General features: G+C 41.6%; 1 protein-coding gene across 1 annotated transcript in view; it reads right to left on the reverse strand.

Moving 5' to 3' along the window:
• Positions 1–1,607: 1,607 nt before the first annotated feature.
• The window catches only part of hadh (hydroxyacyl-CoA dehydrogenase), a 30,445-nt gene continuing 16,910 nt past the window's right edge, over positions 1,608–15,142 (reverse strand). The window contains exons 4-8 of the mRNA XM_080195268.1: positions 14,801–14,927; positions 13,733–13,822; positions 12,785–12,857; positions 8,358–8,474; positions 1,608–2,085 (exon numbers count right to left, since the gene is read on the reverse strand). Of these exons, the coding sequence (XP_080051394.1) occupies positions 1,967–2,085; positions 8,358–8,474; positions 12,785–12,857; positions 13,733–13,822; positions 14,801–14,927 (526 nt within the window). The 3' untranslated portion in view covers positions 1,608–1,966. The remainder of the gene's footprint in view (positions 2,086–8,357; positions 8,475–12,784; positions 12,858–13,732; positions 13,823–14,800; positions 14,928–15,142) is intronic.

Genomic DNA, 15,142 nt, shown 5'->3' on the forward strand with positions numbered 1-15,142 from the left:
CAAATCTATAGCCTTTCCTTGCTCTTACCAGAGGTTTAGGAAGCCCAAATTCTCCCTGCTTACTCTCTTGCCTCCTCCCGAAAGCCCATTCACTCCCCTCAACCTCCCACCTCAGTCTGAAATAACTCAAGGTTTCCTAGACCATTCTGTGTCATCCTTCAAAAATGTATACTTGAGAAGGTTCTCCCCATCCACAATAGCAACCTGCAATGAGGTTAATAATATTGGCAGCACAATGGTTAGTACTGCTGCCTCACAGCACCAGGGACCCGGGTTCAATTCTTGCCTTGGATCATTATCTGTATGGAGTTTGCATGTTCTCCCTGTGTCTGTGTGGATTTCCTCTGGGTGCTCCGGTTTTCTTCCACACTCCAAAGATGTGCAGGTTAGGTTGATTGCCCCTTAGTGTGAGGTGGATTAGTGAGTAAAAGACTGAGGGTTATGGGGATAGGACCTCGGTGGGAGTGTTATTCGTGCAAGCTCGATGGGCTTCTTTCTGCGCTCTAGGGGTTCTATGATTCAAATATCCTGGGCCTAACCAGAACCCAAATCATTTATGGTATCCCCTTCCTCTTTACTCAAATCACCTTCTGGGCTGCACATGTGACCAGATGCCCAGCTGAATCCCATGGCACCTCATGTTAACCTTCTCTTTCTCCAACACCTCATGTGAACTTCCTATTCTCATTCACCCTCACCCTTCATTCTCTGCTGCTCTCCTGGTGATAGCTGTGCTGGAATCTCTTGCCTGCTTACCTCACTGAGCAATTCCTTAGCTTCGGCAATTTCTAAATTCCCAAGATTTATTTCATAACCTCAGCCTGGCCTTGCACAATTAACCCTTGGCCATGTTCCCAGCATCAATTGAGGCTTTTAAACCAATTGAACTGAATAACAGAGCAAAGGTGTTCCAAGAAAATTATTTGGTTTACTTTGAAACAGTTGCACAGTTTGAAAGGAGGAGGAATACACCATAACCACAGTCAGAAGGTGTCATACACAACTTTGGTTAGGGCTGATCAGAGATCTGGCAGGATGGAAAACTGATGAGAGATTCAAACAGGGAATTGCAGGAAAAATAGGCATGGATTTGGGAGACAATAATACAAGACTTTGGAAGGCAAAGAGTGATTCGATAGAGAGGTCAAGAGTAGGTATTGTGGAGTAAGATATGATGACACTCACTTTAAACGGGACATGGATAGTACCTGCAGAGGACAAATCACCTATAATGTCAGATAGCTTGCTGGCTATGAGGAATCAATGGTGGTAAGTGCCACGGATCAGATAAACTCAAAAACGCTTAAGGGGAAATGGGAGAAAAACTAGTGAGAAATGTGGGCTAAAACTGGGGAAGCCTGGATTAAGGAAAGGTTGGCAAGCAAAGTCATTGGAACAAAACAGCAGAGGCAGCATAGCAGATAGCCTCAGCGAACTTGTGGTTGGAGTTGAAGGTGGGAGGAACAGGGGTGAGCAGTTTACAGTGATAGTTGGCATTGGCGGAAAGAAGTCGGGGTGAGGTGGGATTATGTCATTTCTCTTTCACTTAGACACTAAATGAATCATAAGAATTAGGCGAAATAAAAATAATAAAGTATAAATGAATCTGAATTATGCAAACAAGAGGTATTTTATTAACACAATGAAAAAGGTTTTACAAATCGAAAGCCTAGATTATTTCAAGTGCAGCAAAAGGAAGAACAAATATATCTTTGCACGTATAATACTTTTTAAGGCACCTCAATGCCTAGAAGCAATCAATTAAAAAAAACTTTGTTTTATAGCTTACATACCACAATCAGTGCATTAGGCTGGTTCAGCATTATCCAGTTTGCAAACTCATTAACATTATGGTGGACAATATTAATCAAGTGCCAGAGCAGAAGTCTCAAGCACCAAGGCAACAATCTGACACCTTGCATGATTTAGTGTTGAAAGAAATTGCAGCACCAAGACGATTCGCTTTCTAGGAGTACTTGTAGAAACCTTCACCAGTCTTTTTACCCAGCTTTCCTTCATCCACCAGCTTATTTAACAGAGCACTAGGGTTAAACAAGGGGTTGCTTGGATCCATCTCATGCCATCCTAAGGAGGAAAAATACCTACAGTCAGTGAAAGGGCATGGTTAAAATCACTTCCAGTTGGAGTGGTTGAGGATAGGAAAAATGCACATGGAGTTCAAGTTTATGGGGGTGTTGTGTGTGTGTGTGTGGTGGTGGTGGTCGTCGTCATACTGCTCGGCACCCTTGGACCAATGTTATGCAAGATTACCCCTCAGCAATTACCTACTCCAGACAGCCTCAAGGAGGTGAGGGTGGGACTTCCGATCCTCACCAGCAGTAAATCCCACCTTCAAGATTTGCCAACAGTACCAGAACCCAGTAGTGGATGCTGCTAGGACTGGCCCTGAAATGAAGAGATGACAACTTTTGGTTGGGGCCTCAGTGGTAACATCCTGGAGAAGGGATGTGTATCCCCGAAGGATATACTCACCCACCCACTTTTCATGCTGTCCTTAAACCAAATTAATAAAACGCCAATTCTGCCCTTACTAACCATATTATGGTGTGGGCAGTGTAATATTTGAGTCAAATGGCTTGTTAATAAATTCAAATGCCTGTTAATGTTTTTTTTAATGGCAGGTGGGCTGGCCATTTTGACACCTTCCCACCTGTTGTTTTATGGGGAATGGGGTCAGGGTGAGCAGGGAGGCAGTGGGTTGGTTACGTGTCATATTTTAGTCCCTGCCACGCCTGCAAAAACATGCCTAGTGAGCGGGGCAGCTGTGGGCATAAATTCCAGCCCAAGAAATTCCTGAAAGTTGCTCTGGTCTGCACAAGTTGCACTAACACACTAAACCAGGACCTAAAAATATCAAAGTACAACACAGGGTGAGTTAACCTCTTGTGCCATAATGGGTCGATGATTGAAAATCATTGAAGCCACACTTTCCCCTCAACAATTTGCATTTATACAACATCTGTTACATGTAAAAATAAAGCAAAATGCTTCACAGAAGCAAGTACAACAGGGCAATTTAACTAGAAACTCATCTGGCATGTGCATGGCTTCCTTGAGTTGGGTGTTGATGGCTGGATTCCAGTTAGTATCATGACAGCAGGACACAATTCCAATTAGTGCTCACAGTGGTCAAGCTGCATAAATCCACAGCTTAATTGCAAGGTACTTCATTATGAGATGAATACATGAATATATTCCTCAAAAACAGAATATCATTTTATTCAGGAACAAGGGGACAGCTGAGCAACATGGCATGAATATTTACCAGAATTCATCAGTTGAAGTAATGTGTAATTGGCAGATGCAGGTACCTAACATAAATTAGCATTTCAGCATTAATGGCATTTCAACAGTTTGGTCAGAATATTATTTATATTATTAGTTTATGGTATTAATAGGTTTTTAAACATTTAATTTTAAAGTTTATTTATTAGTGTCACAAGTAGGCTTGCATTAACACTGCAATGAAGTTACTGTGAAAATCACACTCAGGCTCTTAGCCTACTTTCAGACACACATTACCCACTTCCAGGTTTCTAGTTTCCTCTGCAGCTGTTGTACCTGCTTCTGTGAAGCATTTTGACCGATTTTCTCTGTTACAGATGTTGCTGAGGGTAAAGTGTGGCTTCAAGTATTTTCAATCATCCAGCCATTGTGCATAGAGACTAAAATCACCATGTACAAATCATGACCGTGATCTTACATCCCACCTCTCGGATGCATGTCACCATAATTCTTAATGTAACTACAACACTTCAATGACAAAGGAAAGGTTTAGGGACAGCTCTGGTGTTTAAAGCACATCTTGTTTCCCAATCTCTCTGAAAAGTGTTACCCAATATAAAATACAGCATTTTCAACACTTGGAAACCCTTTGTCTTAGGTCACCTATGCTCCTTCACTGCTCCAGGGACTCACTTGATGAAGTAGTAGTGCTCCGAAAGCTTGTGATACCAAATAACCTATTGGACTTCAACCTGGTGTTGTGAGACTTCTTAGTGCGTTCCAGGTAGGGTGCAAGCATCCTGGAAAAGATGCGTTTTCTGCAGCAGGAGCCACCATCGGACTGTCCTGGAAGCCATTCGGGGGGGCAATGGCCTAGTGGTATTATCGCTAGACTATTAATTCAGAAACTCAGCGAATGTTCTGGAGACCCAGGTTTGAGTCCCGCCATAGCAGATGGTGGAATTTGAATTCAATAAAAAAATCTGCAACTAACATTCCACTGATGATCACGAAATCAATGTTAATTGTCAGGAAAAACCCATCTGGTTCATTAATGTCCTTTAGGGAAGGAAATCAGCCATCTTATCTGGCCTAGCCTACATGCAACTCCAGAGCTACAGGAACGTGGTTGACTCTCAGCTGCCCTCTGAAATGACTGTGCAAGCTATTCAATTCATGGGCAACAAAGGATGAACAATAATTCCCACAAACAAATAAAAAATTCTGGAATCACCCAATACCAGAAGTCAGAACCAGTGGAATCAAATCCCTGCTCAAGTCACAGAGAAACTGAAGTTTTTCAAAACAACAAGATTAGATTAACCCAATAGCACTAAATAGGTTTCATTCAGAATAGAATCTTCAGTTTATTCACTGGGCTCACTTAGAAATCAATTTTAAAAAATCAATTAAAAACGTAAAAGGACATCAGCTAATACAAGGTTTGCTATTGAAAGCAATAGGCTGTGACTGACTGTTTAAAGTTTACTGACCAATGTCACAAGTAGGCTTACATTAACACTGCAATGAAGTGCAAGTGAAATTCTTCGAGTCGCCACATTCCAGCGCTTGTTCAGTTACACTGAGGGAGAATTTAGCCTGGCCAATGCATCTAACCAGCATGTCTTTCGAACTGTGGGAGGAAACAGGAGCACCCGGAGGAAACCCTCGCTGACTCCACACAGACAGCGACCCAAGCTGGGAATTGAACCCAGGTCCCTGGCAGTGCAAGACAGAGTGCTGACCACTACGCCACCCAATCTGCAGGAATTTCAACCTCTATTTATTTTTCTAAACAAAATCAAGTCTTTTTCCTCCTGCTTCCAAAATGATGTCTTATTACAGGAATTAATGGAAATGGTTACCAAGGCTGGTTTACAATGATTGAGAACAAGGCTGCCATATGATCCTACACTGAAAATCTATTAACCTGATGGAAAAGCAAAATACAGTAGAAACTGAAAACCTGAAATAAAAACAGAAAATGCTGGAAAAACTCAGCATGTCTGGCAGTACTGGTGGAGAGAGAAACAATTAACGTTTTAAGTCCTATATAGTCCTTCTTTGGAAGCAGAATATAGAAGGCTGAGTGCAACATGGAATACATCCAGAGGGATTCAAGAATTCATGCTTTACTATAGCACCACCTACTGCTCATATTTACTGTTACAGAACAGTTCCAGGAATAAGATTTGGTAAGTTTCAAGAAAAGGGGCACGATCTTTCCTACCTGCTGCTTTGATGATTAATGTAGCAGGGTGGGAAACTTAAGCAGGAGGCTCAAAACGTGAATTGCAGCTGGGGTCGGACCATTTGCAATCCTCTCTGGCCATTTTTGATGATGTAATCAGCCTCACACAGATTTAAATATGTACGATTAGTTTTAATATCATTAGTGAGCCTGGGACATATTACTGCAGGGTTCCCTTAGCTTTCTGACCTCACTGGCGAAGGGCCTCACCAACGAGAATCACGTACAGTCCCCACCAAGGGGGACCTGATGTGATGGCCTCGCCGGTGGGATCCGAGGCCATTGAAACCCCACAGGTGGTCGGGGCAGGAGTGCTGCCCAGGCACTGCCAGCCTGGCATCCTGGCACTGCCTACCAGGCATTGGACAGTGCCAAGGAGCAGGGACCTGATGGATGGAACCAGATGGGGGAGGGGGATCGGTAATAGGGGACGGAAGGGGGAACAGTGGGCAGAGATTAGAGCTGGTGATGGGTCTGATGATCCGGGCCGTTGATCGGGGGTTGAGGCTGGCGATCAGGATTCAAGGCCGGCGATCGGGGGTGGAGGGGCGATAGGGGTTGGACAATTTGACAGATCTCTCATATACTGTGTATACTTGTGCACAGTACATGGGCAATCAGGGCGCATGAGTAGCAGTCTGGAGCCAGCTTCCTAGCTTAGCTGCCGCTGCCACCACCGCTAATCGTCTGACTGCTGAAAAAGACTGTGGAAAAATTGCACATGATAGCGCGCTGAAAAAAAACGGAGACTTTTCTGATACTTAGAACTTTTTTAGAGGAAAATTCAACTGAGATCTTCCAAAGCAACTTCAAGCATACGCAAAGCAGTTCAATACTGAATGTAATAAGTTATTTAATGGACGATAGTTTGGTACCATATATCCTACATCAGATCAATAAGGCATTGATTAAGATAATTCCCAGATCCTCAGGCCATTAGACCTTTCATGGTGGTATACCCTGCACAACAAATTTCAGTGATAAATGTCATTTTATCAGTTGTGGAGGTCCTGCAAGAAGTGAGTCAAAGGTACATGGTGCACGGACGCATAAAAAATGTAGGGCTGATGACAATGGGGACAAAAGCTGCACTCCCTGCTGTCTCAAAACTTGTAATCACTGCCATTCTGGCATGAGGTTTATATCTAAGAGGAACCCAGCTGCCTTTACATAGACTTGGAAAGAAAATTGGAGATCCTATTTAGGTTCCTGGGTGTCTCATAATTGCAGCATTGGAGACTGGGCAGAAAACTTACTTGCACGGTCACCTCCTCCAAAGCAGTCGGCATATGGAACAACAATTTTGGAATGCAATGTTTGATACTCTTGACAAAAATTGCAAAAGGTCTTCCAAGTCAAACAGGTGAAAGCACAGGGCTCCAACAGTCTACTAATTTTGAAATACTCTTTTAACAATGCCTCATTAGTGCAAAGGATTAAAATACATGACAAATATACACTAAAGTCATCCTTACTTATACACAACAGGTTACGCAACAAAATGAGTTGTTTACAAACAACCTTGCATCTAATGCAATAGCTAAACCTTTACTGAAGTTAGAGATCAGCAATGGGGCAGAGAAATTATACGCAGATATGTGAGCATCACCAGTAATGTGCAGTCAAGATTGAACAAGAACAGCTAGGCTAATTTGGAATTCTGCCAAAGCTGAGACAATGAACTTTCTTACCTACACTCTCTCACCTGAACAGAGTGCAATTCAACCTGTTTCTAACAGCAGATGTTGCCATAAAAGTGCATTTGTTGCACCAGGATTTCTGGTCAGTTTCCACAGTAAATTGTCATAAGAACTGTACTTAGAATATGGTATTTTGAATAAAAAAGAAATTCCCAAACGGACACTGCTATCACACTGGATTTAGCCTATACACAACTAAAGGGATGGCATGGTGGCTAACATTGCTGCCGCAATGCCTCAGGAACCTGGGTTCAATTCTGACCTTGGGTGACTGTGTGGAGTTTACACAATCCCCATGTCTACATCGGTTTCCTCCGGGTGCTCCAGTTTTCTCCCACAGTCCCAAAAGGTGCAAGGTAAGTGGATTAGTGGAGTAAGTATGAAGGTCTGGGTGGGAAGGCTGTCAGAGAGTCGCTGTAGATATAATGGGCCAAATGGCCTCCTTCTGCAGCGTAGAGATTCTATTATAAAACTAACTTTTTGCACAAAATATACAATTTTTAATTTAGGGGCAACTCTTATCAAACAAGGAAACCAAACTGTCAACTAAGATGAAAGAAGTGCTTTCCACCTGCCCCTCCAACTTAGGGATCACCACAAAAGATAGCCAGTAGTTGATGTATTGCAATTGCCATATTAAAGAGATAGATGTAATTTCCAGGCCTTCTAACCTGGGCTCTTGCTTGACTGCAGGTTATTCATGTCCATAGTTATTCTCTGTCTCTGCATCCATAAAACAGGCAGTCAGGCAGCAGCTTGCTGTTAAACACCTGTCACCATCTGGGAAGTTCTTTTTGTTTAGGTATGGAAAGAGCAGTTTGAAACTAGAAACAGCAGCCAGCAAAGCAGGCACTGGTCTATGTCATGTTGTGTTGTACTGGTCTAAGCATTCACACTTTGACAGTTCTCTCCTCTCATTACCTTCCCCGATCACTTGCCTGCCTAACTTTGTTCCTTTTCTCATCCACTCAGATGCCTGTCACCACCCATCAGCATTTCCCCATTCAATCACATCTTTGACTAACGTTAAGGACAAACATCATAAAATATAGTGATGGAGAGACTAATTTATTTGCAGGAATCTCATGTTAAAAAATCATTAAAACATATCAATTACAGACAAAGGCTACACCAATAATGACAAATTTCTCTTCACGTACCTTCAATAATAAACTTGCTAGTGTCAAGTCCAACATAATCCAACAACTCGAAAGGACCCATGGGATATCCTGCACCCAGCTTCATTGCCACGTCAATGTCTTCCTTTGATCCATGACCTTGGAAAAACAGCCATATTTTTGTGTAAAAGAAACTCATTAAATGTTACTTCAGGGAATAAAAAGTATCAAGAGAGAAAGTGATACATAAAATTCATCAGATTTTTACTCAAAAGCAAAGCAATGGAAGGATTGTTGTTGCATTTTTGTAGACACAAGATCAATCATATTAATTCAGTAAATACAAAACAGCGCAAGGCCCAGAATATTCCAGAACTATTAAAGATGCATTATTTTGGTCAAAGCTTGCTCACTATTTTCCACAGTGAGGTAAATCATCATCAAGGTCACAGAGTTGCTGCTGATTACCATCCAATTGCTTTGATCTCTCACAAATGCCCGGTAACAGAAAATCAAAGCCAAAGGGATCTGATCATCTGCACTCCCAACTAAAGAGAACAAGACTACATGGGCTTTATTTTTACAGACAAGGTTTAAACGCAAGAGAAGCCTGGGGCATTTTTTTTGTGGGAAGAATACCACCCAATTTAGCTCTGGAGACAGCAACCAATTTATTAAAACATTTGATCTTAATCATCTAATGACTGAAAAATTATATTTCACTGGTAACATTAATGGGAATCCAGCCTGCCAACATTTTTTAAAGAAATAATTATGCAATCCAGAGAAGCTATGAATGTAGCATTGAAATATCCTCCATTATGTTTGGCAGGAACATGAATAGGCCAATCAAGTCCCTTGAGTCTCTTCTGCCATTCAATTAGATAATGGCTGATCCGTATCTCAACTCCATTTTCCTGTCTTGTTACCATACACCTCAATACTCTTACATAACCAAAATATTGAATGTATTCAAGAGGCAGCTAGATATAACACTTGGGGTGAATGGGAATCAGAGGTTATGGGAAGAAGACAGGATTAGGCTATTGAGTTGGATGATCAGCTGTGATCGTGATGAATGGCAGAGCAGGCTCAAAGGGCCGAACGGCTTCCTCTTGCTTCTATCTTCTATGTTTCTGTAACAAACCTCGAGCATCCCAATTTCAAAATTTTCAATTGCCCCATTTACAAGCCTTCTTGGAGGAAAGTATTCCAGGTTTCCACTTTCCTTTTTGTGAAATCGTTCTTGATGCTACCCTAAAGCAGCCTAGACCAAATTTTAAGTTTGTGCTCTCTAGTTCTGGACTATCTCTTTATAAGAACATAAGAAATAGGAGCAGGAGTAGGCCATCTAGCCTTTCGAGCCTGCCCCGCCATTCAATAAGATCATGACTGATCTGTCGTGGCTCAGTTCCACTTTCCCGCCCCCTCCCCATAACCCTTAATCCCCTTGCCTATCAAAAACCTATCAACCCGTGTCTTAAATATATTTAGTGAGGCAGCCTCCACCACTTCAACGGGCAGAGAATTCCAGAGATTCACCACCCTTTGAGTGAAGAAGTTCCTCCTCAACTCCGTTCTAAACCGCCCCCCCTTTATCTTGAGGCTGTGCCCCCTAGTCCTACTGTCCTTTCTGAGCAGGAAGAGCCTCTCCACCTCTATCCTATCCATCCCATTCATCATCTTATATGTCTCAATGAGATCTCCCCTCATTCTTCTAAACTCTAACGAGTACAAGCCTAGTTTATTCAGCCTCTCCTCAGCTCAACCCCCTCAACTCCGGTATCAGCCTAGTAAACCTCCTCTGCACTCCCTCCAAGGCCAAAATATCCTTGCGTAAGTGCAGCGACCAAAACTGCACACAGTACTCCAGCTGCTGCCTCACCAGTGCCCTGTACAGTTGCAGCAAGGCCTCCCTACTTTTATATTCAATCCCCCTCGCTATGAAGGCCAGCATCCCATTTGCCTTCCTGACCACCTGCTGCACCTGCAGGCTGGGTTTTTGCGACTCATGCACAAGGACCCCGAGGTCCCTCTGCACTGTCGCATGCTGCAGTTTTTCGCCATGTAAGTAATAGTCCTTCCTACCATTATTCCTACCAAAGTGGACAACTTCACACTTGTCAACATTAAATTCCATTTGCCAGTTCCTGGCCCATTTGCCCAGCCTATCTAGATCCTTCTGTAGACTTTCCACACCCTCCACACAATTTGCCGTTCCACCAATCTTGGTGTCATCAGCAAATTTCGACACCATACACTCGGTTCCCTCCTCCAGATCATCTATATAAATGGTAAATAGCTGAGGCCCCAGCACCGATCCCTGGGGCACTCCACTAGTCACCAACCGCCAATCCGAATAGCACCCATTGACCCCCACTCTCTGCCTCCTATTTGACAGCCAATCCCCTATCCACGCTAACACCCTACCCCCAACTCCATGCCCCCTAACCTTCTGTAATAACCTCTTGTGCAGCACCTTATCAAACGCTTTCTGAAAATCAAGAAACACCACATCCACCGCCCTAGACACATCCTCATAGAACCCCAATAAATTCATCAGACACGACTTCCCCTTAACGAAACCGTGCTGCGTCTGCTCTATCAAACAGCACGGTTTCAGCAGTTTCTCCCTATCCATTCTGCTACCTTCTTTGATCAAATTAAATACCTCAATTAATCTTCCGATACTTAATATATCGAGCTTGTCTTTTTTAATCCTGGTGTTATTCTGGTGAAATGGTACCGCAATCCCCTTCAAAGCCAACACATCCTTCCAGAGGTGTAGTGCTCGGAGCTGAAAACAGTTACTCCAGATACAGTCTAACCAGAGTGTTATATTCTAGAACAGTGATTCACAACAGACTGGTGTGTATTAAAGACCCCGAAAGTGTGCCACAAAAAAAATTCAAAATCCATGTAATTAAACTAAAAGTAACCTCTGTCTTCAGCTCTATGGTTGGCATCTCAAAGTTCCAAAGAACCTTGGGCCTCCCATGCATGCGCCGGCTGGGAAGGAACCACACATGCAAGGTTTAAATTCTTTAATGTTGGTCAGGCCTATGCACATGACCAATGGGACTTGGAGCTGAAGACAAAGGTGCCATGCACCCACACACAAAGCCAAAACTCAAAAACGGCACAAAAACCCCTGGGAGAAGTGAGGCAAGGAAATATTTAAAAAAAAAACAGGCAAAAGGACAGGGAGAAATTAAAAACGAAGTTCCTAGTAAGGGAAGAAGACAGAAAAAATAGGTGGTGTGCTTGTTCCATGATATATAAAAGGTGGAGAACCACTGTTCTCAATAGTATTTGAAAGTAGGGGAAACATTTGACTCTTTTGATTTCTCCATCCCATAATTTGTGGGTAAGCCATCGTTAGGGTGCATTGATACAAGATAGCATAACTTGTATAACCATTTAAAGCTAGGATCTTTCCTAGCACATCTGTGTGTCCCTCCTCACCTAACAATCTTTTATGTAGTGGATCTCAAATCTTTTTGTTGCATGTAAAAGAATTAACGATCATTTTCACTCCATTTTTCCTTGGTTCAACAGTCAAGCTGAGATCTTCCCTCACCTGCCTCAATTTTTCAGTTTCTCTCCCTGCTTCCACAGAAATCCCATAACATCTCCCCCTCTTCAGGTTAAACAAATTGCAATCGAAGCTTTGTTCTGGGGAAAAATACCTCACCCAAGGCTCTGTTCCACATTGACTGGAATGCCCAAAAAAAAACAACAGTGGTGTTTTACACCTACAAGATAAAATCAAACTACAAATAGCCAGAAAAGAAAAATAATCAGAAGAGTGAAGAACTGCAAAATTACAAAAAAGCAAACTGTGCCACGATCCTTCATATCAAAGCTTGAGATTAAATGCCAACAACAATGGAGGCGGAAATCAAAATTAGTATTTTTAAAAAGTCTTCACCAAGTTTTTGTTGAGCCGGTCTAATAAAACATTTAAAAACAGGTCTAATCTTTTTACTGACTTGTGCGTTACTGCCATAGAAGTGTTCAGTTTAAATTGCAAAACACATGAGGGCGGAGGGATGCTTTGACAGAGGGCTAGGGAGAAAGCAGAAAATATAAATTGCTTTAAGCAATCTTGAAGGGTCACAACATTTGGGATAGAGCAACGTCTCTAATGAGGCTCAGAAATCATCAGAATCTCTCAAAAATTAAAGATTTTGTGGGATCCTTTGTATAAGAACCAGATTCTAGTTTAATTGTACTTTAAAGTCACTATCCTGGACTACCCAGCTAGCCTGGAAAGGAGCATGCTTTGGCAGAAGTTACCTACACAGTGTGTAATACTTCACCACCTGTGCTAAATTAAAATATACAATGTTTTTACTATCATATTGGAAAGAAAACAGACAATACTTTTCACATGTTGGAAAAGAGGAATTCATTTGAATCTAGTTTTCCAATACCTAGAATTTCAAATATCTTTAAATTTTAATTACCTCTCTCATGTAGCCGGACAGCTTCCATCAAGTACGGCACAAGAAGACGGTTCACAATAAATCCAGGGGTATCCTACAGAAAAAAAGCAAATTAAATAAAATCCTCAGGTTTTCTGGTGCAGTGGATAGCATCTCTGCTTCTGAGCCAGAAGTTTTGGGTTCGAGTCCCATCCCAGGCTAAGAAAGACGCATTCATATTGCCACCAACAGGCTGAGTATCAGCCTGTAAAATCCTTCACTATGCCAATGGCAGGCAATAAGAGTGGGAGAGACTCCTGGTCAGCCATGCTTGAAGCAAAGTGATGTCCCTCAAGCATCCAGAGGAGACCCACAGCCCCGGGCAATTGTGCAAACTCCACACAGATAGTGAACCAAGCCGGGAATCGAATCCGATTCCCTGGCGCTGTGAGTCAACAATGTTAACCACTGTGCCACCAGGCTGCCCCAGTTATATTACTTCCTTTCCCATTTTAACTCAAAATCCACATAGATAGTATGAACACAACCTTCTCTATGTTAACTTTTCCTCGTAAAAAAGATTGACAAGACCTGGCATCATTACTGTTACCCTAAGCTGCATTCACTCAAGAGAAATCTCTCCAGTGCAATGGTCAGTGCAGGAAATGGAACTCCAAATTAGTGTGTAACAACTAGTTTGATTTGTAAGCACTTTTGCTCCAAGTTGTCAGAATTAAAAACTCATCAGTGATGCTGTGATCTCTGAGGCAGGATTGATAATTCAGGGATAGTTTTGTACTGAGGACCAAATACACTATGAATTAGAGACTGTTCAATCTGATTGTTACAATTTTTACAGGCAGTAGATAGGCTGGGCTGGATTTGGACCCAGATACTAGTAGTAAATTGCATAATATAATCTAATATATTGCACTAGCTCGACAGAGTTCATGGTGAAGAAAATGGTAGCTGGTGCAGGCAGTAACCTACCTTACAAGCGACAGGTTTTTTCCCCAAAGCTTTGCTAAAATTCATTAGTACTTCAAATGTCTGCTGGCTGGTCTTTGGAGTCTGAACCACCTGCATAGAGATTTTGAAAAAATCCCTAATTAAAACAATAAATCCATTATTAACAAAATACCCATTTAAGGAATTGTATATCCCAAATATTTTCACATGTCAATTAATCAAAACTTTTTTATAACAAAAGCAATTAAAAGTGAATACATTTACAAAAATAAAAAGTAGCAAAGTAATACTGGTTAAAAACTCAAAATTATTAACTTCAACTGCACAGTTTCACAAGTACTAGTATGGCTCATTAAGTCTGCTATCCCAAAGTGGAACTCTGCACTCTCCAACTTTCCTGGACAGTGAGTAGAAACAGAATAGGATGCAAAAAGGTGACTGTTAAATAAGGCAACGTGAGATGAAAAGGAAGAGGAATCACATAAAATAGAATCAAGAAAATGGGGCAATCAAGAAAAGGGTGAATGAGTTATCCTTGCAGAAAAGGTTCAGCAGATTGGGACTCCTTTCTCTCAAAAACAGAAAAGTGAGGGGTGACCTAATAGAGGTCTCTAGAATTCTGAGAGAGTTTGATAGAGTTAGAAATAAAGAAAATACTCCCATTCTCCAACAGAGAGCACGAATACAAACTGGTTACTCAATAATTCACAAGGCAATGAACAAGAACTTTCTTTGTCCAGAATATGGAATGCATTACCACAAGGAGTAATTGAGGCAAATAGCATTCAAGGGGGAGCTTGATAAGCACAAGGAGAAAGAAATGGAGTGTTATGCTGCTAGAGTTAGATGAAGAGGAATGGAGGATAAAATGTCAGCATAGACCTTTGGGCCAAATGGCCTGTTCCTGTGTAATAGTCTCAATGTAATACAAGTAACATTGGTAAATATAATAGCTGTGAAATTTTGATTAATGAATCCCTGATTCAGTTTAACAGAAGACAGCTGAGAATAACTTTATCCTAATGCTTTGTTTAAAAAAAAACTTTTCTATTCTTTCCGCTGGTACTAAATAAAACAAAGAAAACAAACCTCCACTAGCTTCATCATGGGTACAGGGTTGAAAAAATGGAGCCCACCAAATCGGTCCTCTCTGGTTGTAGCTTTTGCTATTTCAGTGATTGGCAGTGATGAAGTGTTACTAACAAAAATTGTTTTCCTATGAGGATAACAAAGTAAACTGAGTTACTCCTTCAAAACAGAAAAAAAATTCTTGCACAAAAACTCACTGCTTTTCATTTACTATTCAAACCATATTTTTAAACTATTGTTGCAGGTTTAATCACTTAAAACACCTCTTCAAAATTCACAAGGTTTCCTATTTCCACAAAGTCCCAATTCAACATCGTAAAGTGAGAGTCAATATGCACTTTG

This window comes from Carcharhinus amblyrhynchos, chromosome 1 (assembly GCF_965287045.1).
Source record: "Carcharhinus amblyrhynchos chromosome 1, sCarAmb.v2.hapA, whole genome shotgun sequence".
Lineage (NCBI taxonomy): Eukaryota > Metazoa > Chordata > Chondrichthyes > Carcharhiniformes > Carcharhinidae > Carcharhinus > Carcharhinus amblyrhynchos.